The sequence below is a fragment of the Doryrhamphus excisus genome, chromosome 16, assembly GCF_030265055.1.
Source record: "Doryrhamphus excisus isolate RoL2022-K1 chromosome 16, RoL_Dexc_1.0, whole genome shotgun sequence".
Classification (NCBI taxonomy): Eukaryota; Metazoa; Chordata; class Actinopteri; order Syngnathiformes; family Syngnathidae; genus Doryrhamphus; species Doryrhamphus excisus.
The window spans coordinates 1,790,056-1,817,114 of NC_080481.1; the positions used below are offsets into that span (position 1 = coordinate 1,790,056).

The window sequence follows — 27,059 nt, forward strand, 5'->3', positions numbered from 1 at the left end:
TCATCAGCCACATCATAAAAAATAAAAAAATTTCAACTTGACCGTCAGACTTATTTGGTGTTCATGATGTGTTTCTTTTCAGCTATGTGCCGTTCTTTCACCTTCCATGATTACATGTCCGTCCCCACCGTCCACCCAGTCCAAGCAGACCTCAGTCCAGTTCTACCTGAATGGAGTTCTCTACGTAGGAGACCACCTCTCGTCCTCTGACAGTGAAGCCGAGGAGGAGGAGGGCGAGCTACATAAAGGTCACTTCTTGTTGGAATATGTGGAGGACCCTCAGTTTTTCACCGCCAACAAGGAGAAGCTGATTAAACATCACCCGGGAGAGCAACTGACACTCATCATCAATGTGAGTCAGATTAGCGCTTCACTAATTACCCTTCTTTAATTAATCTTCTTTACAAACGTATACATATGTTGTTTGGATATATTTGTTTCCATGGCACTGCAATCAACTCAACTCTTAAAGGGCCCCTTACACGATTAATCATTTTCTACCACTTATCCTCACGAGGGTCACGGGGGATGCTGGAGCCAATCCCAGCTGCCAGCCAATCACAGGGCACATATAGACAAACAACCATTCACACTCACATTCATACCTATGGACAATTTGGAGTGGCTAATTAACCTAGCATGTTTTTGGAATGTGGGAGGAAACCGGAGTACCCGGAGAAAACCCACGCATGCACGGGGAGAACATACAGAGATGCCCGAGGGTGGAATCGAACTCGGGTCTCCTGGCTGTGTGGCCTACACTCGGCCGCCGTGCAGCACCCATCATTGACTTAATAAGAAAAAAGCAGCTGCATTGCTTGCATGTTTATTGTTTATTATGGTATATCCACTACTATTGGTATGCATGCGATTTGGGGTACACCCTGGACTGGTGGCCAGCCAATCACAGGGCACATATAGACAAACAACCATTCACACTCACACGGTGAGTGGCCAATTAACCTAGCATGTTTTTGGAATGTGGGAGGAAACCGGAGGAAAACCCACGCATGCACCGGGGAGAACATGCAAACTCCACACAGAGATGGCCGAGGGTGGAATCGAACCCTGGTCTCCTAGATGTGAGGTCTGCGCGCTAACCACTAGAACGCCATGCACAATTAATCAACTTTGCTTAGATATATTATACTTTGTTCGAGTTTTGAACAATTCCGGTTTCCTCCCACATTCCAAAAACATGCTAGGTTAATTGGCCACTCCAAATTGTCCATAGGTATGAATGTGAGTGTGAATGGTTGTTTGTCTATATGTGCCCTGTGATTGGCTGGCCACCAGTCCAGGGTGTGCCTCTCCAGCATGCCCATTGACCCTAGTGAGGATAAGCAATATAGAAAATAGATTTATGGATTGTATATGTAGCCTCCGCCATTCCCCCCATAAACATATCCCTAAAATATATAGTTTATATAATATGTATAATGCTTTGCAGCCTTGTCGCTATCATGGAATAGTGTTTAGAAAACATTATGTAACGAGTGGTCGTTCTTTGTTGTCTTGTTTTGTTTTCTGTGTACCGGCATAATAATAAGATAGTTATAAACCATAAATAACATATTCAAGCAAAGTTGATGAATCACGTCAGGCATGTTGTATTTCACCATCTATTTTGTTGCGTTTTCCTGGTTTCGGCTTTGGGTTCAATTTGTACAGTAGAGATAAAGAAAAGATATAATCAGTATGTCAATAGTATTTTATATTGGGGGGGGGCGTGACAGAAAATAACTGAAAACCTCTGCTCTATTTTACTCTTATCTAACTGTATCTTTGCTGGATATTGGTAGTATTCTAAATGGTAGTTTGCTAGAAGTTGAATTTATTTCTATTCATAATAGATGAATCAAGTAATAATATAAAAAGACATCCATGTGTAGTTGTAGCTGAAATAAAGCAGGATCTGCTAACCAAAGCTAGTGATAATAAACAGAAAGGGACATTTGTTTATTATTTGTCTGCAAAGGAAGCTCAGCTGGAAACCTGACAGGGCTCCTTGTGGCATGACATGTGTGTGTGTGTGGGGGGGGGGTTGTAGGGTTCCAACAACACGTTCCTGTGTTGTTGTGGCTCATCCAGGCACCTGTCTGCACGGATCCATCGACCCGGAGGGCTGACATGCACATGCTAAGGGCAGCATCTCAGGATGGCAGCGCTGCCCTTCTGTTTGCATGTTAGTGCACGTGTCAGGACGGGGGGCCTTAGCGGGAATCTAACCGTCTGCATGGGCAACTCTTGTATCGTGTACCTTGTGGCACATGTGTGGCCACAAAGTAGCCACAAAGAGAGAGCGTTTGTTTAAACGTTGTCGTACATATTTGACAATTTTGTATCACAGTGTGAGATGCTCTTTGTGTCAGCATTTTTGTGTGCGTTCGGAAGTATTTGTTGACAGAGACCTGGGAGGTGGCATCCTGCTCTGGAGACAGGACAGAGTCCTAAGGGTGTAATCAAAGCAAGGAAGCGCAGTCGGGATAAACACACACATACACACACACACACACACACTTCCTCAGTTGTCATGCCTTTAGAACAGGGGTGGGCAAACTTTTTGACTCGCGGGCCGCATTAATTTAACAAAATTGACGGGGGGGATTATGTAGTATTTTACACGTAACAGTCCATTTTTACACCTATATTTTTACACATATTTTACATGTAAAAGTGTCATGCAATCTGCTATATGTGCACTTTGAAATCATTTATTTGATGTAAAGTGTGTTATAAATGTATTATTATTATTATTATTATTGTTATTTTTATTAGAATTATTATTATTAGTTATAGTAATGTGATTATATTATTATTATTATTTTGTTAATAATAATAATATTACTACCATTATTATATGAATATTATTAACAACAATATTAATATAATAGTAGTATTATTATCATTGACATTATTATTATTATTATTATTATTATTATTATTATTATTATTATTATTATTATTATTATTATTGTTATTTTTATTAGAATTATTATTATTAGTTATAGTAATGTTATTATATTATTATTATTATTATTTTGTTAATAATAATAATATTACTACCATTATTATATTAATATTATTAACAACAATATTAATATAATAGTAGTATTATTATCATTGACAACATTATTATTATGATTATTATGATTATTATTATGATTATGATTATTATTATTATTATTATTATTATTATTATTATTATTATTATTATTATTATTATTATTATTATTATTATTATTATTATTATCAAAAAGTTGGCCCAAGCCACGATGCCAGGTTATGTGTTGAGTTTAAATGAAATACTTTGGAAAAAACAGACTGGCCATATTGAAACACTTGGCGGGCCGAATGTGGCCCCCGGGCCGTAGTTTGCCCACCCCTGCTTTAGAAAAATAAAATAAATGAAATAAGGGATATTGCAATTCCATCCAAATTGGCTCTCACTTTTGTTATCTTGGCTTTCTTCCCTGTTGGTAATCCCATCGTTTTAGTCGCCAAGTTAATTGCTGAGAAAAGGAAGTGCATAGAAACACAAACAGTAACACAGTAAACGCCTCACGTTAGCCACTCGACTGCGGAGAAATCACAATGAAATTGTATTTTTCACTTCCTTATCAGATAATTTAACAAAAGACACAAACATCTATGACTTGAAGTGTCTGGAAGGCTTCATTTGACATTTTATACTGAGGTTTGTTGGAATCGAATGTTAAGGGAGAGAGAAACAAAAAAGCAATTTGTTTATGCAATCCTATGGAACGATGCACAAAAATGGGATGCACAAAAAAAAAACATAATTATACTGTGGCTGTGTACTTTGACTGCCAATATTGTGATTTCGACCCTGTGTGTATGTGTTTCTCATTCTGCACCGTGACTGGAGTGATGCTTTTTTGCCCAGATCTCATTCATCCCCTTTAAGTCTATAAACTAGACTTAAAGCTGAGATATTTCTGTTAGTAGTTAGATATTATGACTATTTCAAACGCATCCTGGAATTTTAACCGCTGTTATCCGAAAGCACTAATAATTTTGACGACTGCAGCAAAACTACCACTGCATTTGCAACTTTATTCCCAAATAAATCCGCCCTGTGAGAGTCTGTGTTAAAGAAATTCAGATGAGGATTACACAAAAACTTGAAGCTCTTATAAACCCCCATCCCGCTGGTGGATTATGTACTCTATTATATATACGCTTTCCCAGAAAATGTTCAGAACTTTTAGTAGATGTCCTCCAACTACCGTATTAGTAGGTGCATGCTAAAACATACGGACTACAAATAAAGGCAGCGGAAGCAAAACAATCTTCTTTTCAACAATTCTCTCTCACACCAACGACCCTCGTTGTCCTCCTTCACGACTTCCATAAACCTCCTCTTTGGATGCAGAATCCTTCTACCGATATATTCACTATCTCTCCTCTGGACATGTCCCAACCATCTCAGTCTGGCCGATAACTGACTTTATCTCCAAGGCCTCTAACATGTAATGTCCGTCTGATGTACTCCTTCCTGATCCTATCCATCCTGGTCACTCCCAATGAGCACAATTACCAGTTATTGCCACATTTAAGATTAAGATATGCCTTTAGTTGGAACTTGTGAGTTAAGGTACACACACAATTTATAATCATTCCTGATCCTATCCATCCCGGTCACTCCCAATGAGAACCTCAGCATCCTCATCTCTGCTACCTCCAGTTCTGCTTCCTGTCTTTTTCTCAGTGGTACTGTCATTAGCCTGCTCTCCACTCCCACCCTGGGGTCAACTCTGTATTTCTATGTTACTTTATTATTGACTATGGTGGCAAAATAGACCACCAACGTTGGAAGTGCCATCACTTTGATAAAAGAAGGTGAGAATTTACTATCTCTCCTCTGGACATGTCCCAACCATCTCAGTCTGGCCGATAACTGACTTGATCTCCAAGGCTTCTAACATGTAATGTCCCTCTGATGTACTTGTTCCTGATCCTATCCATCCTGGTCACTCCCAGTGAGAACCTCAGCATCTTTATTATTGACTATGGTGGCAAAATAGATGGCTAATGAACGTTTCAAGTGCCATCACTTTGATAAAAGAAGGTGAGAATTTACTATCTCTCCACTGGACATGTCCCAACCATCTCAGTCTGGCCGATAACTGACTTTATCTCCAAGGCCTCTAACATGTAATGTCCCTCTGATGTACTCCTTCCTGATCCTATTCATCCTGGTCACTCCCAATGAGAACCTCAGCATCCTCATCTCTGTTTCCTCCAGTTCTGCTTCTGTCTCTTTCATAGTGGTACTGTCTCTGGACCAAACAACATGGCTGGTCTCACCACAGTTTTGTATACGTAAATTGTCTTTGTTACTAAACATGTCTATTAGCCTGCTCTCCACCACCAACATTGGAAGTGCCATCACTTTGATAAAGAAAGTGAGAATTTACTATCTCTCCTCTGGACATGTCCCAACCATCTCAGTCTGGCCGATAACTGACTTTATCTCCAAGGCCTCTAACATGTAATGTCCCTTTGATGTATGATCCTATCCATCCTGGTCACTCCCAATGAGAACCTCGGCATCCTCATCTCTGCTACCTCCAGTTCTGCTTCCTGTCTTTTCCTTAGTGGTTATCGGCAAAAAAGCCAATATCGGACATTCGTAGTATTCATGAAGGATTCACTAACAACGTCACACTTAATTAAAAATAGTCAAACCTGCGTGATAACTTAATGTTTTCATTTTAGTTAATTAGTTCATTATTATGTATTAGTTCATTTTAGTTCATCAATGATGGTGACTTTGTGTGAAGCATTTAAATGTATTGCTGATAGACACGGGACGTGGACTGGCTAGGTCCTTGGTTTTCCAACCAACTCCAGTAAAGGCTCTGAGAACGTTACTTTGGGTAGGCGGGGGTCGGGTAGGGGAGTCCTTGTCGGCAGATTTGTTTGTATAGACTAGGCCATCCAAGTAAGAGAGTCAGCGGCTTTGTTTGCTTCTTTAAGAAGAACTTCCATCCCGACGAGATGGACGTCTGCGGGCTTCCTCCGCATGACAGCTGTGTGACAAGCCTGCCACGGTTCACTTAGGAGTGCATGAACCAATGTGTTATCTCACCCTGTTCGAGACCCCCCTAGCGTCTCTTAACACTCACGGAGTGACAGCTGTTTGTGTTCCTTCCTGTCGCAGAAAGGGCCCAGCGATCTGAAGCTGATGCCAGACGAATACTCCGTGATGATTGGTCCATACCCGTGTAACATCAGCTTCCATAATGACCAGCTCTTCCACTGCACCATCAGCGGATTACTACCCCGGGAGAGAGAGATGCCCGTCACTGTGAGTATGCCAGCATGCGAACATCATATTGAACATCCCATAACATAGGTCATATAGATTATGTACGCTTGGTGCAATATTTATTTATTATTTCTTCAGATGTCTAAAAACATCCTGTGTAAATCTGGGAATTGTAGTCCTATCAAGGCAGTGGGACTACAACGGGTGGAAGTATCTTTTTGAAGTTTTGAGCCAAATCCTCTTCTTCCGCCTCCAGGGATTATTTCCTATACGCAAGCAAGTTTCATATTTATTTTGAATCATGTCAAACATGTTCAAAAAAAAAAACGCATAGGGATTATTTTTCTATGTCATGACAGGAATAATCAAAGTACATTTTTACCCAATATCTAGCTCAACTTGCAGTGGTTAAGCTCTTTAACATTGAGCAACGGCCAATCAGTGAAATGCAACATAATCCCTGTAATATAAGTAATTAGCCGAGTGGTTAGCGCGCAGGCCACACAGCTAGGAGACCCGTGTTCGATTCCACCCTTGTGTCCATGTCTGTGTGGAGTTTGCATGTTCTCCCCCGTGCATGCGTGGGTTTTTTTCCGGGTACTCCGGTTTCCTCCCACATTCCAAAAACATGCTAGGTTAATTAGCGACTCCAAATTGTCCATAGGTATGAATGTGAGTGTGAATGGTTGTTTGTCTATATGTGCCCTGTGATTGGCTGGCGACCAGCCCGAAGACAGCTGGGATAGGCTCCAGCACCCGCAACCACCCTCATGACGCTAAGCGATAGAAAATGAATGAATGGTTATAATAATAATAATAGAATATTTAGAAATTATGTCATTATATATTCACGCAGACTTCACAGCTAGGAGACCAGGGTTCGATTCCACCCTCGGCCATGTCTGTGTGGAGTTTGCATGTTCTCCCCCGTGAATGCGTGGGTTTTTTTCCGGGTACTCCGGTTTCCTCCCACATTCCTAAAACATGCTAGGTTAATTAGCGACTCCAAATTGTCCATAGGTATGAATGTGAGTGTGAATGGTTGTTTGTCTATATGTGCCCTGTGATTGGGTGGCTGGCCACCAGTCCAGCGTGTAGCCCGCCTCTCGCCCGAAGACAGCTGGGATAGGCTCCAGCACCCCCAACCACCCTCATGAGTAGAAAATGAATGAATATTTAGAAATTATGTCATTATATTCATTATAGCTTTTAAACAGTTTTATCATTATGTTTTTGCTGATTGGCAGGTGTCAATCACATATGTTGACTTATCATGAGCTATTAACCATGTTATCAAATATGGTTCTTTGACAAAAATGTGCGTCTGTTGACTGTGATCTGGAGACTTTACCTCAGTTGCACGCCCCCCCACAACCCCCCCCCCCCACATGAGATAATCATTCCAGCAGCTTTAATCAGTTCCCTTGTATCTCTTTAATCCCTTATCAATGTGCCATTTTTAGCATGACAATTTGTCAATAAGACACAATGGGCTTATGGCGGCACGCAGGTCGTGTTGTTCAATGTCCCCACTCCTCACTGATGTGTTTGTTTTGTCTCCCGGTTGTCTGCGGGTCCAATTACGGTCGTCTTAATCAAGATGTAGCCAAGTCCTTTGCTGTCCTGATAAAAGCAGACATTCCCGTGCGTCCCTGCTGTTTGCTTTCCTCCACCCCTGCTCTGTTTCTACGGGGGGGGGGGAAGTATTCATCAATATTTAAATAAGAGCCTGAATGTGAGTGGTTTGCTGAAAATGCTCTGGAACATATGTCAGTCTGTCGCTAGAGAGCTGCTGCAAAAACCCATTTGCCTTTTTTTCCCACACAGAAATAGAAGCAAAAGCTTTCTTTATATATTTGTTTTGTGCATGTTTGCTGCTGCGCCACCACTACCGTGTCCTCCACCATTATCTGAGAATAAACACTGACACAAAGCAAGGTCATTGGTTCAAAGCAAAAACCATACCATATCACGTGGTGGCCTCTTCAAAGTGAAGATGACATTGGACATGAAGATAATCACCGGGTGCGTGTTATTTGAACTATTTGAATAAATGTATACAAGTTTGCTCGGTGCGTTGCTCGTGGCCTTTTTGTGTTTCGTCGCTCACTTTCCAGTTAGCGCTAGGTCTATTTTTACAAGCCTGTGTTTAGTTTGGCTGTGAAGGAGACAAGAGGATACTACGTATGCGTCGTACCCTGAGCGAAACAGGAACACGCAACAATGGCATTTTACCCTCCATTACACCCGATCTGGTTGCTCGGCAAGAAGGCGCCGGCTCTTTCTAATAGTGCAAATAAATGCCCGCACTGCAAAGATGGGGGAAGCCCAGCCCACACTGAGGGAAAGCAGTGTAAAAGGGATTTTGGGATGAGGATTGGAGGCTTTTTTATCTCTTTTTGTGAATGTTCAGACCGGCTGGGGAGAGGGAAGGATGTGAGGAAGGACAACGGAGATCCTGCTGACTCCTCAGAAGGCAGAAGTGAAAGTCCTTTTCTTGTCACATCTGGGTTAGGCTGAGTCATGTGACTCCCGCTCCATGTCGCCGGGGCCATTTTTCACATCTGCATCGTTTCCTCTCTGCACCTGTGTCTTAACACAGGCTTAGCATTTGTGCTTAGCATCACACATTTTTGCCCTCGTTTATGATTGCACAAGTACCAGTTCGCCACAGCAAATCGTCTTGTATCTGGTAGCTCTAAACTCAGCATCCTTCTGCCGATATATTCACTATCTCTCCTCTGGACATGTCCCAACCATCTCAGTCTGGCCTCTCTGACGTTATCTCCAAGGCCTCTAACATGTAATGTTAATGTAATGTACTTGTTCCTGATCCTATCCATCCCGGTCACTCCCAATGAGCGCAAGTACCAGTTATTGCCACATTTAGTTGGAAGTTGTGAGTTAAGGTACACACACAATTTATAATCATTCCTGATCCTATCCATCCCGGTCACTCCCAATGAGCACAAGTACCAGTTATTGCCACATTTAGTTGGAAGTTGTGAGTTAAAGTACACACAGAATTTATAATCATTCCTGATCCTATCCATCCTGGTCACTCCCAATGAGCACAATTACCAGTTATTGCCACATTTAGTTGGAACTTGTGAGTTAAGGTACACACACAATTTATAATCATTCCTGATCCTATCCATCCTGGTCACTCCCAATGAGCACAAGTAGCAGTTATTGCTACATTTAGTTGGAACTTGTGAGTTAAGGTACACACACAATTTATAATCATTCCTGATCCTATCCATCCTGGTCACTCCCAATGAGCACAAGTACCAGTTATTGACACATTTAGTTGGAAGTTGTGAGTTAAGGTACACACACAATTTATAGTCATTCCTGATCCTATCCATCCTGGTCACTCCCAATGAGCACAAGTACCAGTTATTGCCACATTTAGTTGGAACTTGTGAGTTAAGGTACACACACAATTTATAATCATTGTCTAAATGTATTCTTGATGAAATTGTGGTCTCCACAATGCTGTCAAAACATGTCTTGTTTTTAATTGATGTTTTTTTTTATTTGAAGCTTGTTTTTGAAAACAAGCATTTTGTCTTTTTTGACATTGTCAATTTTTGTTTTTTATGTTTGATTAGGGGCATGCTTGTTTGTTTGGGTTTTTTTTTTTAAAACAAATGTTTCCCCACAGGGACGTATATGTAAATCCATGTCATAAGCCGCCATTGTGCTGTAATACTGTCAACGGACTGATTAGCAAAGGCAAGAGGGAAAACGTGTTACATCTGCCTCTTAATTCAATGTGACACTTTGTCATATTGTCAGTAAAAAAAAAAGAAAAAAGTTTCTCTGTGAGCCGCAATGAGACTTTAAACCAAGCGATGATCAAACCCCCTCAGCTGTTTAAATATCAAGTGTAAAATCCAAAATGAGTTAGGCGTATCATTGAAAGAGGGACAAGGCTCGTGGACACTTTTGATAGGCTCTGTTCTTTTCGACATCAATCTACGGGCCTGACATTCCAAATATTACACAAGCTGAATGTTGTCTGTGGTTGACTCCGATATGTTGTTCCTCCAATACAAATCTTCTTAAATCCCATCAACAATTTGACGTTTAGCCGGTTGGCTTTGTTGCTTGGGGTTGTAATCCTGCAGACGAGCACTCATCTTCACGCATTTGCACTCTTTTTCTCGCCGTTTCCAGGTACAAGTGGGCAACTATCGGCACACCATCGCCAAAGTTCAGCTCGGCGGCAGCGAGCTGGCCATCGTGGTGTCCATCGTGGTGTGCTGCGTCCTGCTGCTTCTCTGCACCGTGGGTAGGTCGCCGTCGGCGGTGATAGATAATCCAGATGTGGAGCACACAAACATACTTTATGGATTTCAGTTTCCTGCGCTTGCTGGCTGGCTTGCTCGAGTTGTCTTCAGGGCCCGCAGCACAAAGACATCATTGTTTGTTACCACATGGTTTTACAAGGTCGCTGACCAAATATGTCACTCGTTTAAATATGATAAGTAACATTTATGTACTCTATATAGATCAATATTAACATAAAGTAAACACTGTGACAACTCCTAAATACATGCAGCAGATTCAGATAGCAGTTTGACTAAGTTTAGCGACTCAAATTAGCATTGAATGTACAGTAAACCTCGGATATATCGGATTCAATTGTTCCCACTGGTTTTGTCCGATATAAGCGAAATCCGTTATATGCGTATACCGGAAAATGTCCGTTTTACGCATATATCGGATTTATATCCGGTATATGCGTAAATGGGATTTTATCCGTTATAAAAAGGCACTTCCTTGACTATGTTTCCAATGTACCTGGACGCGCAGGCAACGCTGCAAACGCTGCAAATGACGTCGTATAGCGGCCTGTCACGATTCGGCGAATCGGAGCGCCACGATGCGGCCATCCGATATATGCGAGGGAAATTTCATGGAAATGCATTGGAACGGAACTGGAGATTTTGTCCGAAATAGGCGAAATCCGTTATAAAAAATCCGATATATGCAATGAATTTTTATTGGAAATGCATTACAGAAAAATTGGTTCTTTTTTATCTGTCCGTTGTGAGCGAATTTCCGATATATCCGAGTCCGATATATCCGAGGTTTACTGTATATATAGCAGGGGTCAGCAATCTACGGCTCCAGAGCCACCTGTGACTCTGCAGCCTCTTTGTTGTAGCTCCCTTTCTAATTCTCAAGAATTTTTGTAATGTGTTTTGAAAAAATTCTGACTTTCTGTGAGACCCTGAATGTATCCTGGCTGAGTTCTGGCTTGTGATTGGACGAGCTGGAGAAATGGAGGGGTAGCGGGGGTCCCACAAAAGGAGCATTGTCGTCTTCTCTGCTTCTCTGGCTTACATGTATGTAAGGATGAGTGGTTAGCGAGGAGACCCGAGTTCGATTCCACCCTCGGCCATGTCTGTGTGGAGTTTGCATGTTCTCCCCCGTGCATGCGTGGGTTTTCTCCGGGTACTCCGGTTTCCTCCTACATTCCAAAAACATGCTAGGTTCATTAGCGACTCCAAATTGTCCATAGGTATGAATGTGAGTGTGAATGGTTGTTTGTCTATATGTGCCCTGTGATTGGCTGGCCACCAGTCCAGGGTGTACCCCGCCTCTCCCCCGAAGACAGCTGGGATAGGCTCCAGCATGAATAAATTAAATAATTAAATTAATAAATCAAATTAATTATTAAATTAATACATTCATTATGTTTTACGACCCCAGTCTATTTTCCTTTAGTGAGCGGGGGGGTAAAATGGCTCTTTTGATAGTAAAGGTTGCCGACCCCTAACCTATTGTATGAACGACCTGACTGAAAATTGTGATTAGCCTGTCTGAGACTACTTTTGTGTGTTTGTGTGTGTATTCTTATTTTATTCTGGCTACACAAAAGTTTTCCACATGCTAACCAACGGTGGTGCTGTTATATTTTTTGGCTTAAAAAAAAAAAGTAATTAAAAAAAAACATACTTAAAATAAAAAGGCAGTAAAAGTTGCCAGACCAAGATACTTTTCACAACGGCTCTTTATTTATTGTACTACTTTCTATCCAACTGTCTGCAGATTGAAACGTATCTAAACTGTTCTCTTTCCGTCCGTTTCAGCCCTTGTCGTTTACTGCACAAAGAGTCGAAGGGCAGAACGCTACTGGCAGAAAACTTTACTCCAAATGGAAGAAATGGAGTCCCAGATCAGAGAGGAGATCCGTAAAGGTGTGTTTAATGTACACACTTACACTTACACACACACACACACTTCTATTCGATCCGTGTTCGGATCCCCGATGATGTTTTGTGTCAGTTTCCAAGAAAAAGGATCACGGAGGGTAGACGGAAATATCGACCACCTTTGTTGGTGTTGTTTTGTGTACTCCTGCTGGTGTTTATTAGACGTCCCTTTCCTGTTCGCGATGTCTCGATGATACATCTTTTGACGGATTTGTGCCTAATGAACGTGACTCGTAAAAAAAAAAAAAAAAAAAACCCGGCGCCTGACAAGCGATCAGTCATATGTGGTCGCAGTGATTCGGTGACATGGCCTCTAACGGTAGCGTTGGGGTTTGTGTTTCTGGGGCATGCCAGTAAAGCTTTGTGAAATGCCACTTCATGTATGAGGAGCCAGATTTATGGCTTAAAGATGGCGGGGGGGTGGGGGGGGGTGATAGAGAGAAATGTGCGAGGAAAAGCAGAAGTTTCAAAGAAGGAGGCGGAAGGAGGAGTTGCTCGGTGGCTGGACACAGATTGATTTGTGACCTATTTGAGATTGAGTGTTGAGAGACGAACGTCTGCCGAGACTAAAGAGGAAACAAAAGAACAGGAAGTAAAAGAAGATGGCGAATGAACACGTTCCAGCTCACAGGAAAGGGGAGCTTTGCTATTTGGGCCTTCTGGGGCTAATCAGGAGTCGAGGGTGTGAGCTGACTCGTGCTTAAGAGCACATTAGTGAGCGGCAGAAGAGATAACTCAGGAGAATTCTTTTCCTAAATCCCGCAGGTCTTGTTTTCCTGTCTTTCCAGGCAAACACGGCGTGAAGAAAGCAGCGTTTTTAAAAAAAAAAAAACCAAATATATCTGACGCGGTGCAGGCAGGAAGGGCGCTGCAGTGTAGAGATCAGCAAGTCCGATTAGAACAGGACATTATCTTCTCTTATAACACACTATCATTACTACATGCTGGAACATGACATTTCCACTGGAGGTCACCTTGAGCCTCAACACGCTTATGAGAACATTTCAGTGCTGGGCTTCATTTTTGCCAATACGGTTGGCAGTTCAAATCTACTCTGTTAAAATTAGGTCTGTTTTTATATACGGATCTGGTCTGCACGGTGGTTGAGTGGTTAGTACGCAGGCCACGCAGCTAGGAAACCTGGGTTCGATTCCCCGCTCAGGTATCTCTGTGTGGAGTTTGCATGTTCTCCCCATGCATGTTAGGTTCATTTTACCCCCGTCCTTAAAAACCTCCACTGGCTTCCTGTCCCCCAACGTATTTATTTTAAAGTCCTTTCTCGATCTGACCCCACCATACCTGACACACCTTCTCCATCCCAACATCCTGGTACTTCCCTGGAAGACCAAGCTCCGAACCTGGGGTGACAGAGCCTTCTCCGTCGCTGACCCCATCCACTGGAATTCTTTGTCCCATTCACTCTGTGCTTGCCCCGACTTTCCTACCTTCAAAAAACAACAAAAACAATTTTTTTTTTAATTAAAAAATTTATAAAAAAAATTAAAAAACTAACAAAAAACAACAAAAAACCCACCTATTTGTTTTTAATGTCTAACTTTTTATACCTGACTGCTGTGCCCTACTTTTAGTCTTGTTTTTAGCTCTGAATGAACATATGAATGTTGTATTTTAATGCATCTTTTACTCTGTTTTTTACTCAACTCTATTTTTCTTTACTCTAAAGCGTCTTTGAGTATTTTTAAACGCGCTACACAAATTCAATGTATCATTATTATTAATTGGCGACTCCAAATTTTTCATATCTGCACATTTCCTCTCCGCACCTGTGTCTTAACAATTCAAATGGGGGTGGGGGGGGGGGGGGGGGGGGGTGCGGCTTAGCATTTGTGCAAGCATCACACATTTTTGTCCCCGTTCATGATTGCACAAGTACTGGTTCTTCTTCTTTCTGGTTTGGCTTTTCCCTTCAGAGCTCTAAACGCAGCATCCTTCTACCATATATATATATTTATATATATATATATATACATATATATATATGTTCCAACCATCTCAGTATGGCCTCTCTGACTTTATCTCCAAGGCCTCTAACATGTAATGTCCCTCTGATGTACTCCTTCCTGATCCTATCCATCCTGGTCACTCTCAATGAGAATGTGAGAATGTGAGTGTGAATGGTTGTTTGTCAATATGCGCCCTGTGATTGGCTGGCCACCAGTCCAGGGTGTACCCTGCCTCTCGCCTGAAGACAGCTGGGATAGGCTCCAGCATGACCATGACCCTTGTGAGGATAAGCGGTATAGAAAATTGATGGATGGATGAATACACGGATCTTATGCTTTTGAAAATATTTTGCTCGACAGCTATCCTGTCTAATTGTAAGCACGGACTAATTAAACCTAGCATCTAAGATAAGCTTAAAAGTGCCCTGATAATACATTGACTCGGATGAATGACAGTAGTCACGGACAAGAGCACTCAGTGGAGCGCAGTCGCCCGCTGATGGTAGATTCTTAGATACTAAGGTTCTTAGTGTTGGTAAACCAACGAGCCTCTTCTGTATGCCTCTTATGTATTTATAGGACAGGTATAATTTGTGTATTTTTGGCTCTTCACGATGATAAATAAAACATTTCATGTGTCCACCATGCAAATCTTGCTTTATTCCATTTGTCCTTTCAGGTTTTGCAGAGTTGCAGACAGACATGACGGATTTGACCAAGGAACTCAATCGCAGCCAGGGCATCCCATTCCTGGAATATAAACAGTTTGTCACGCGCACGTTCTTCCCAAAGGTGAGAATCTCACTTTATCTTCTGCATCTGATTTCTGGAGACATGATCATTTTTGTCTGCAGCCGCTGCTGCCGAGCTAATCTGTCCTCCCTGCATGTCCCATTTCATACTCCCTGCCTTTTAGAATATGCAGGCAAATTCACCATGGGGCTTTAAATACACAGTAGGTGTAGCCAAATGTCGCATAAATTGGCACCCTGGCGGAGAGTTAATGCGTTCGCTATAGGTAAGCATTTTTCTGACGTGTGATCCGCCCTGAAGGGGTCCATCAGTGCGTGGGTATTTTTTTTTTTTTTTCCACAAATACACAAGCGCACAACTCAGCAGGCTTTATCTTGCAACCACAGGCATGGACTTTCAAGGAGACAGAACAATGGCGGGCACTGAGACAAGGGAACTTTTCCCTCTGATTTGTCAAATCGTAGTCACCTCACATGCCCACGTTCCTCTCCCAGTGTGCAGCCGATGGCGGCCGTGTTGGACATTGGACGCTGGTGTGACTCCAAGGAAAAACAGTGACAGGGGTCTCAAACTCAATTTACTTGGGGGCCACTGGAGCTCGGGTCTGGGTGAGACTCAGGTTTTCCAAAAAAAAAAAACAAAAAATGCATTTATTAAAAACAAAATTTTTTTTAAAACTTCGCTTTGGTTCCGATTTTCTACAAGAAAAGCTCTGATAAAACATTCCACTGTTCTCAAATATCTTACTTTTTATTTTTCTACACAAAATAAGATGAAAAATAAATAAACAAATCAAGAATAAAGAAAATCAATCAATCAGTAATAAATAAATAAATCTAATAATAATAATAATAAAAACTTAAGAAAGCACATATAGTTGGTGGGTAGACAAATGATTTTTTTCAGATTAAAATGAACAAAGCATTATTAGAGCCCTGTAGACATGACAAAACACGACTATAGTCACATTTATACTCTTTTTATTTACAACATATTGCGCAACTGCAGGGTCTTGAGACACATGCTAACTCGCAAACGAGAGAGCTAGCGACCTAAACGGTAGCCTTCAAGTTATTTCCTTTCAACTTAAATCGCCAAAAACTTACCACTTCCACACGGATAGGGAGGATAACTATTAACAGTTATTTAACCTTTAACATGAACATTAATCAAACGTAATAATTTTTTCTGGGTACATGATACCATACAGCATCCCTATCAAACTTGCGCGGGCCGCACTGACATTAAACTTTCATATCAAGGCGGGGGCCTCAAACTAGTGTCCTGCGGGCCACATTTGGCCCGCGTGCCGTGTGTTTGAGACCTCTGGTCTACATTTTTAACAATCCAAATGTGTGGTAAAATGACAGGCCGACGTCGGTTTGCTCCCGAAACCATTAAGTCTGGGGATGTTTGGCGTCACGGTGTCATGTTTCCTCATTCCGAGTCCATTCAAGGACTGCGAACTGCGTAATTCTGCCCTTTGGATCCGGTTTTCATTTACCAGAAGATTCCTCTTTCTCTGCGGATCTTCTCATAGTCCCGTAATTACGATTCCAGCTCTCTCTCTGTGTGTTTTTCAGATGTGCTCCGATTACGAGCGAAGCCTGGTCCAGCCCGCCTATGAGTACGATTCTATGGGCCCTCGAGCTCTGCCGGAGACCCACCCGCTGCTGCAGGAGTGGCAGGTGAGGGGTTAAACCATTAGGAAGTTTGCTTGCGTACTCTTCTGTCAGAGTGCCTTGATTCGGGTCCTTATTCATTCCCCGCTTTTTTTCAACTGGGTCACACAGAAGCTTATTAAGGCTCTACTGTGGGGTTGTTGATGAGAAGTAAAAAAAAAAAAAAAAAAAAAAAAAGCATATTGTGCATTTTGTTCGTGTGTGTAGTTAATGCTTAATGCATGTTCTGCCTACACTCCTACTTAGTAGATTTTGGACACTTGGGTTCTCGTGGAAATTCTTCTTGTTCTATGAACGCATGCGATGGAGGGGAAACCTTTTAAAGAAGGTGGGGCGGGGTAAGGGGGGGGGGCACGCACTTTCACATTTTCCCTCTGCATGCACGTACGTATGTGTGTGTGCACATTAGCGGAGAAAGCAAGAATCCCAAGCTAGTTTTGGGGTCGGGAGCCGGAGGGGGGGGGGGTCTGTCTAACTGTGATGAAGTGCCCTGGATCCGCATGGTCTTCCCAGGAAGTGTTTCCAGGTAGCAGCAAATAAATCTCACAGGCGAGCATTTATCTTAATGGACAACTCTGTTCCCCTTCTGTCAGCGTGCAAACTGCACCATATGGTTGCGGTCTGGAGGGAAGACTTTGTCACCCGGCTGCATAGTCGCGTCCATTGATAGACCAGACTCATTAAGTCAACTCTGCACATTTAGGGACCGGAGTGTGAGCTCGGAAAAGCGATGATGGAGGAGGAAGCACCCGAGTGGGTGCACACTCGGGACCTGATAAAGAGAATGAAGTGGATGAAGAAAGATCAGCAGGTCATGTAGTGAAATAATTATTTTCCGCCCTTTTGCCACCAGGCCACCAACCCGACCAGACCGAATGTCGAGGAAGGCATCACTTTGTTCGCCACCCTTCTCAATAACAAGCACTTCCTGGTTACCTTTGTCCATGCCTTGGAGCAGCAGAAAGACTTTGCTGTACGAGACAGGTAACCATCTTTGTTACTTTTAGTGTACGCCATTCCGACACTGTCACAGAGGGGGGCAATATGTTTATCACTGTGGTATGTTGTTTGCACTGGGGGGGGGGGGGTGCACTACATTATACTGAAAGCTGATTATGTAATATTTTTATGTAATATAATTCTGGAAATAGCCTTGTTTGTCTATATGTGCCCTGTGATTGGCTGGCCACCAGTCCAGGGTGTACCCCACCGCTCACTCGAAGACAGCTGGGATAGGCTCCAGCACCCCCCGTGACCAGGATGGATAGGATCAGGAATGATTATAAATTGTGTGTGTACCTTAACTCACAAGTTCCAACCACATGTGGCAATAACTGGTACTTTTGCTCATTGAGAGTGACCGGGATGGATAGGATCAAGAATGATTATAAATTGTGTGTGTACCTTAACTCACAAGTTCCAACTAAATGTGGCAATAACTGGTACTTGTGCTCATTGGGAGTGACCAGGATGGATAGGATCGAGAATTATTATAAATTGTGTGTGTACCTTAACTCTCAAGTTTCAACTAAATGTGGCTATAACTGGTACTTGAGTCACTTGAGTGGGAGTGACCAGGATGGATAGGATCAGGTATGATTATAAATTGTGTGTGTACCTTAACTCTCAAGTTCCAACTAAATGTGGCTATAACTGGTACTTGAGTCACTTGAGTGGGAGTGACCAGGATGGATAGGATCGAGAATGATTATAAATTGTGTGTGTACCTTAACTCACATGTTCCAACTAAATGTGGCAATAACTGGTACTTGTGCTCATTGGGAGTGACTGGGATGGATAGGATCAGGTATGATATACATTGAGTGTGTAACTGGTACTTGTGCTCATTGGGAGTGACCGGGATGGATAGGATCAGGAATGATTATAAATTGTTTACCTTAACTCACAAGTTACAACTAAATGTGGCAATAACTGGTATGTACTTGTGCTCATTGGGAGTGACCAGGATGGATAGGATCAGGAAGGAGTACATCAGAGGGACATTACATGTTAGAGGCCTTGGAGATAAAGTCAGTTATCGGCCAGACTGAGATGGTTGGGACATGTCCAGAGGAGAGATGAATGAAGGATGTAGAAGGATGCTGCGTTTAGGTAGGAGGCGTAGAGGAGGACCAAAGAGGAGGTTTATGGATGTAGTGAAGGAGGACATGAGGGTGCTGCAGCCGGCGTATCCTAAAAGCAGACATTGTGCATCTTCATGAAGAACTTCCATGAAGAACTTCCATAAGCAAGACTAGAGTATGGTCATTTCCTTAATGATGTAGCTTATTTCTGCTAGCTCTTTCTGAAGGAACCCCCCACTGGTGGTTTAGTCATCCGTACACTCCCTGCATTAGAGCGGGTCCTTAAGGCACCTCTTCTTCAATCACAGATTCAGGCGGGGATGACAGACAGCTTTGTTATTGTTACACTAATGCAGCTGTGTTCAATTCCCCCCGGACCGCACACGGGGGGGGGGGGGGGGGGGGGGGGCATGTTTGCGAGGTTTAACTCATCACTAGTCCTCCTGTGTTGTCTCACCGCGTAGATGCAGTCTGGCATCCCTGCTCACCATCGCCCTCCACGGCAAGCTGGAGTACTACACGAGTATTATGAAAGATCTGCTGGTGGACCTCATCGACGCTTCGGCCTCCAAGAACCCCAAGTTGATGCTGCGTCGCACTGAGTCTGTCGTCGAGAAGATGCTGACCAACTGGATGTCCATCTGCATGTATAGCTACCTCAAGGTGAGGGCAAAATGATTCTGTGGCGTTGTTCTGTAAACATCTCTCATAATTACTCTTCTTCTTCTTCTTCAGGAAACAGTAGGCGAGCCCTTTTTCCTTCTGCTGTGTGCAATCAAGCAGCAGATCAACAAGGGATCCATTGATGCCATCACAGGGAAAGCACGCTACACCCTCAATGAAGAGTGGCTGCTTCGTGAGAATATCGAAGCGAAGCCACAGGTTGGCTACCCTCTCAGTAAAACACGCTGATGTTTTTAGGAGGTTCATGACGGAAAAAAAGCCATGTTTGATAACGTATTGCAGTGATTTTCAACCACTAGTGTACCTTGAGAAACCGTCAGGAATTATCCAATATCACTTTTTATAATTAACATTTATTAATCATCATTTGCAAATATTATGTCAATAGCCATTATGTCAATACAGTAAAGTGTCGTTATATCGATATTGTCAGGAGTCTGAAAAAATATCTATATAACCGCACTGTCGATATATCCGATCCTGCGCCAAACTGCATTAAAAGTGGGCAATAATGCACTAAATCAAATTTAATTTATTAAATCAATCTTTGCTTAAGGATTTCAATACCAAAAAAAAGAACACGGCGAACGGCTGCTTCCAGTCAACTTTTTTTTTCACACTTCCACCACCAGAGCGCAGCACACACACCGATTCCCGCACTTCCTGGTTCACAGGTCATGCTCAACCCGCCCCACAATAGCTGGCCAAACACATGCCTGCAACAGAAGAACCAACTGCGTTCGTGGTTTCTCTCGTGTGTATAGAATAAAAAGATATCTGAATACAACACAATTAAATACATGTATTTGTACGCTTGTGTCTTCGTTGGAATAGGTGTGTATGCTATGTCAGTTGGTTCTTCTGTTGCAGGCATGTGTTTGGCTAGCTATGTGGGGCGGGTTGAGCATGACCTGTGAACCAGGAAGTGCGGGAATCGGTGTGTGTGCTGCGCTCTGGCGGATTATCATAATAACCGGGTATCGTACTAACTGAACTAATTATATCATAAAAGACTAGAAATTTGCCGGGGAATGAAAATAGTATCGTAATAAGCAGTAATTCGTTATAACCGATACCGATATAACGAGACTTTACTGTAGTATACATGGACCCAAATATTCCAATTGCATTTGGTTTATTTGCTCAAACGGAAAGAATTGAACAGGGATGGAATATTCCTTTAACCGATCCGATTGAGGTATCTTGTACCCGCTCAAACGGAAAGTTGTCAGGGTGCGTTCTTCGTCTTCTTCTGTTGTTTATTGGCGGTTGGCAAGCAGCTTTCGTATGCATTAGCGCCATCTAAACCCTTCTATACTTTATTCACAAGTCCAGTTTTATTCATTCATTCATTTTCTACCGCTTTTTCCTCACGAGGGTCGCGGGGGGTGCTGGAGCCTATCCCAGCTGTCTTCGGGCGAGAGGCGGGGTACACCCTGGAGTGGCCAATTAACCTAGCATGTTTTTGGAATGTGGGAGGAAACCGGAGTACCCGGAGAAAACCCACGCATCCACGGGGAGAACATGCAAACTCCACACAGAGAGGTGGAATTGAACCCTGGTCTCCTAGCTGTGAGGTCTGCGCGCTAACCACTAGACCGCCGTGCCGCCCTCCAGTTTTATTAAAAAAAGAAAATATATTTGTTTTTGATTCAAACTAAATTCCAAGACTGGACAGACGAAAAACCGGCAATACGGAGTTATTCCGACAAGTGAAAGGAAAAACTCGGGGAAGTCGGTATCACGTGATGTTGATGTTTACGTTTTACTGGGCATGCCCTATTGACTATTCTGGTTGATTTTCACGACGCATGTAGACAAGAGATTGGAATATTCCTTTTCCCAAAAGGTCATTCGGAAAGAGAAAAGGTGGTGATGTAAAAACGTGGCTACTGTGGAGTGTCTGTGGCGTAAAGACTAGCATAGCTATGTAATATTGGTCCGTGTGGCAACACCTAGCTTGTTCCTCCGATAGGCTTATTGATGCACGTGTGAGGTCGTGGTGACATTTTGGAACATTTTTCCAGATTTTTCCAATGTAAAAAAACGTGCCGTGGCTTAAAAAAAGGTTGAAAATCCCTGACGTATTGTTCTGTATTTCTTCTTGTAGAACATCAACGTGTCCTTTCAGGGCTGCGGTATGGACTCGCTACCTGTCAGGGTCATGAATACGGACACCATCTGCCAAGTGAAGGAGAAAATCATAGAAGCCTTTTATAAGAACCTGCCGTTCTCCCAGTGGCCACGAGCACAGGATGTAGACCTCGGTAAGATCACCGTCTCGCTAATTATTGTTTTCATTCTTTTCTCTTCCACGGCCGTCAGAGATTTGACAGTCACCTTTTACAAAAGGTCAATTCCTCTCATGAAGCTCCACTAACCTGGGGCTGCAATTAAATAAGTGGCAGGATGCATTGAGGACATTGTACAGTAATAATGACAAGAATTATTGCTTCGAAAAAAGGCTGTGCAGCCTGCGGTGCCGATTTGATTAATGGCCCAGGAGTATTTCTACGGGCCGTGACATCCGTAGTCACAACACGGCTGTCGTCTTTTTTTTTTTTTTTATATTGGACAAAGATTCTCTCATTTCTTTCTCCTGACAACCGACTTCACTGGTCTCATCTTCTGCCCGTTCAGAGTGGTTTGACTCTGGAAGCAACAGCAAACTTCTGCAGGACTTGGATAACTCCTCGTTGATGGAGGACGGGCGAAAGAAACTCAACACTGTCTTCCATTACAAGGTGTGTGTTGCTGTGCATGTGCGTTTGTGTGTGTTTCTCAGCATCAATAGCCACATTAGCATGAGGAGTTTTTCCTCTTTCCGAATGGAATCTTTCCGAATGACTTTTCCGAAAACAATGGTATCCATGGAAAGGAATATTCCAATCTCTTGTCTACATGCGCCGCTATAATCAAAAAAAAAAAAAAAAAGCACATGTTTAGAGCTCACATGGTAGTTGGTTAATATTCTGTATTATACGTTGGTAGTGTATTGTCTGTTTTTATCCACCTATTGTGTTGTTGTGTGTGTAGTTCTTTTGACACTACGAGTGGGAATTGTGTGTGACGTGACGCTCCGCTAATATTGAACGCCTCACACAGGTACACTACACTTGAGTACCGTCTAGGGCAGGGGTCTCAAACTCAATTTACTTGGGGGGCACTGGAGCTAGGGTCTGGGTGAGACTGTGCCACATCAGGTTTTCCCCCCAAAAAACAACAAAAAAAAATGCATTTATTAAAAACAGAAAAATATACAAAATATTTCAGTGATTTTCGACAATAAAAGCTCTGATAAAACATTCCACTGTTCTCAAATATCTTAATTTTTATTTTTCTGCACAAAATAAGATGAAAAATAAATAAACAAATCAAGAAAATCAATCAATCAATAATAAATAAATATAATAATAACAATAAAAAGGCAAGTAAAACGTGACATGATCTTTGAATGATAATCTTAATGAGCTTTTTTTTCAAATTCGAACATAAAAAAAACTAATTAATAGTACAATTATCGACCAAAAACATTTGTTATCCTGACAGGCCTAAATACGCTCCTTTTTTGTGGAGTAACTAATTGACTGGTTAAGTGCAAAAAAAAAGTGTTTATAACGACTTGCATAGTTAAGCGACTACCACGGTATAGAACACTGCTATGGCATTTTTTTTCATTGTATAATTAAAATGAATTAATTTAATTGTATAAGGAAAAGCGGTAGAAAATGAATGAATGAATGAATAATGATATTATAATATTGCAATGATAATAATAACAGGGGAAAACAAGACTGTGGCATGAACATGATTGTATCTTGCAAAAAGTTTACAAATATACACATTTTCAAAGGTAAATAATGGAATATTATATTTTGATTGATGTAAGAAATGCTCTGTAATGTTTCATATATTTGCCCAAGTAAAATAAAAATAAAAAACTACTCAAATAATCGATTTATTTATTTACTAAGATTGTTTTGACATTTACCAGACAGTTGTTTTGTACTTCCATTTCAACACAAACATAACCAACACCTGTTATCGATCAGCAGATGAAAACAGCTAAAGAAAAAGCGTACCGGAATGTCTTGCATGTTTGCTTATGTCTACACTCATTTGTGTGGGAGTAAACAGACACGGGGCGACCCTCGACCTTTGACCTTTTACCTGTACTGGTTAAGTGCTCTGTTTAGTTTTGCTGAGCTGCCGAGACGCAGCGGTGAAAGCGTGGCGCTGCGGTCCTGGTCCAGTGGTTCAAGTCCCACAATCCCTTTCAGGGTAGACTTAACCAACACGATGTGGTAGATGCAGCAACACATAAACGTGCACCCCTCAAAACCACACACACTCCTCAGGGGGCCGCCTAGTAATGACACTTCTATGGTGCACCGGCGATGACCTCTGACCTTGTGAACTCCTCTCTCTCTCTCTCTCTCGTTCTCCTCCAGATCCCAGAAGGGGCATCGCTAGCCATGAGCATGCAAGACAAGAAAGAGAACACCCTGGGGAGAAGTACGTCACCTTCAAACACAATCCTGTCACACCAACACTCACTCGCGTAAATACGTCTGCTCACTCCGGCACGGGAAAAAAAAAACGTGTAAATCACACGAACACGATACTCTCGTGTAAACACACACAACTCGCCGTCCTCACAAGACCTTAAAGATCTAAAACCGCTTGCACCTCATAAATCTCATCATGCACAGAAGTCATCCCAACACTTCATTCATGTCCGAAAACCTCCATTAGTACGGAAAAACACCCCTTTGCGTTTAAATCAGGGGTCTCAAACTCAATTTACCTGGGGGCCACTGGAGCTAGGGTCTGGGCAAGGCTGGGCCGCATCAGGTTTTCCAAAAAAAAACAAACAAAAAAAACGCATTTATTAAAAACAGAACATTTTTTCAGTGCTTTGGTTCCGATTTTCTACAATAGAAGCTCTGATAAAACATTCCACTGTTCTCAAATATCTTAATTTTTATTTTTCTGCACAAAATAAGATGAAAAATAAATAAACAAATCAAGAATAAAGAAAATCAATCAATCTGTAATAAATAAATATAATAATAATAATAATAATAACACGGCTAATAATAAAAACTTAAGAAAGCACATATAGTTGGTGGGTAGACAAATTATTTTTTTTCAGATTAAAATGAACAAAGCATTATTAGAGCCCTGTAGACATGACAAAACACGACTATAGTCACATTTATACTCTTTTTATTTACAACATATTGCGCAACTGCAGGGTCTTCAGACACATGCTAACTCGCAAACTAGAGAGCTAGCGACCTAAACGGTAGCCTTCAAGTTATTTCCTTTCAACTTAAATAGCCAAAAACTTACCACTTCCACACGGATAGGGAGGATAACTATTAACAGTTATTTAACCTTGAACATGAACATGAATCAAACGTAATATTTTTTTCTGGGTACATGATACCATACAGCATCCATATCAAACTTGCGCGGGCCGCACTAACATTACACTTTCATATCAAGGCGGGGGCCTCAAACTAGTGTCCTGCGGGCCACTTTTGGCCCGCGGGCCGCGTGTTTGAGACCCCTGGTTTAAATGCTTGTCATTTGTTTCATTGTCTGAGTCGTACCGTACACAATCAGGACCAGACCAGAGCTGTGTTGTGTTCAGGCTCCGTCCATCACAGCGTCTCTTCTCATTCATACCGAGCCAAAAAAAAAAAAAAAAAAAAAGCTTATGTGAACAAAAGCTGGCTGTGACTTCAAAGCATCAATGGGGTGTTACGAGCCTGCAGAGCTCCCCTGGCTAATATAAAAACACCGGGATCGGTGTGGAGGGTCTGGATGGAGGCCCGCCGGGCAGCTGCCCCACCTGGCAGGGTGGTACTCACTCACCATGACAATAAAGCAGCGTCTTATGTTTGTGTTTGTTGGCATCCACATGTGATCACATCACATTTGTTCATATCGGGGCATCTAAATATAAAATGGTATTAGCATCGCTGAAGCATTAGCATGTCATGCTAATCACAGACTCGGGATGTTTGTGTCTCTCCTGATTTCTTGCTCATTTCTCCCGTTTTCACTGTTTTTTTGTTTTTTACATTCATTCATTCATTTTCTGCCGCTTTTCCTCACGAGGGTCACGGGGGTGCTGGAGCCTATCCCAGCTGTCTTCGGGCGAGAGGCACATTCATACCTATGGACAATTTGGAGTCGCTAATTAACCTAGCAGGGAGGAAACCGGAGTACCCGGAGAAAACCCACGCATGCACGGGGAGAACATGCAAACTCCACACAGAGATGGTGAAGGGTGGAATTGAACCCTGGTCTCCTAGCTGTGAGGTCTGCGTGCTAACCACTAGACTGCCGTGCCGCTCTAGAGTTGTAACAATTTTTGGATTTTTAAAAAATTATTATTAAATTTTCCAGACGGGCGGCACGGCGGTCTAGTGGTTAGCGCGCATACCTCACAGCTAGGAGACCAGGGTTCAATTCCACCCTTGGCCATCTCTGTGTGGAGTTTGCATGTTCTCCCCGTGCATGCGTGGGTTTTCTCCGGGTACTCCGGTTTCCTCCCACATTCCAAAAACATGCTAGGTTAATTAGCCACTCCAAATTGTCCATAGGTATGAATGTGAGTGTGAATGGTTGTTTGTCTATATGTGCCCTGTGATTGGCTGGCCACCAGTCCAGGGTGTACCCCGCCTCTCTCACCCCAAGACAGCTGGGATAGGCTCCAGCACCTCCGCGACCCTCGTGAGGAGAAGCGGTAGAAAATGAATGAATGAAATAACAAAGTTGGCTGCACGGTGCAAAAAGTGGTTAGCGTGCAGGCCACACAGCTTGGAGACCCGAGTTCGATTCCACCCTTGGGCATCTCTGTGTGGAGTTTGCATGTTCTCCGGTTTCCTCCCACATTCCAAAAACATGCTAGGTTAATTAGCGACTCCAAATTGTCCATAGGTATGAATGTGAGTGTGAATGGTTGTTTGTCTATATGTGCCCTGTGATTGGCTGGCCACCAGTTCAGGGTGTAGACAGCTGGGATAGGCTCCAGCACCTCCGCGACCCTGGTGAGGAAAAAGCGGTAGAAAATGAATGAATGAATATTCATATGTGTGTGCTCGTGTGTATGAATGTGTAATTGTCACAAAAGGAGAAAGACCGTTTTCACCGCTAATCTTTCTCTTTCATTCCATCTGACAGCCCCCCCCTCCCCCCTCCCCTTCCGGCCCGCCGTCCACCTTAATCACTTGCATGGACTCCATCTACCTTCCTCTCTTTTTAGTCTATTTGTCTTTTTCCTCCCTCCCGGTTGTCACATCCTCCCAACGTTCATCCGCCCGTCTGGTCCCATTGTCTCAGTTCTTGATGGAACA

General features: G+C 42.5%; 1 protein-coding gene across 1 annotated transcript in view; it reads left to right on the top strand.

Moving 5' to 3' along the window:
- Window positions 1–27,059, top strand: part of plxnd1 (plexin D1) — a 101,533-nt gene that overhangs the window by 65,114 nt on the left and 9,360 nt on the right. The window contains exons 18-29 of the mRNA XM_058052627.1: window positions 83–352; window positions 6,188–6,334; window positions 10,478–10,592; window positions 12,400–12,507; window positions 15,166–15,278; window positions 16,823–16,927; window positions 17,775–17,905; window positions 19,470–19,668; window positions 19,741–19,887; window positions 21,800–21,956; window positions 22,330–22,433; window positions 24,141–24,204. Of these exons, the coding sequence (XP_057908610.1) occupies window positions 83–352; window positions 6,188–6,334; window positions 10,478–10,592; window positions 12,400–12,507; window positions 15,166–15,278; window positions 16,823–16,927; window positions 17,775–17,905; window positions 19,470–19,668; window positions 19,741–19,887; window positions 21,800–21,956; window positions 22,330–22,433; window positions 24,141–24,204 (1,660 nt within the window). The remainder of the gene's footprint in view (window positions 1–82; window positions 353–6,187; window positions 6,335–10,477; window positions 10,593–12,399; window positions 12,508–15,165; window positions 15,279–16,822; window positions 16,928–17,774; window positions 17,906–19,469; window positions 19,669–19,740; window positions 19,888–21,799; window positions 21,957–22,329; window positions 22,434–24,140; window positions 24,205–27,059) is intronic.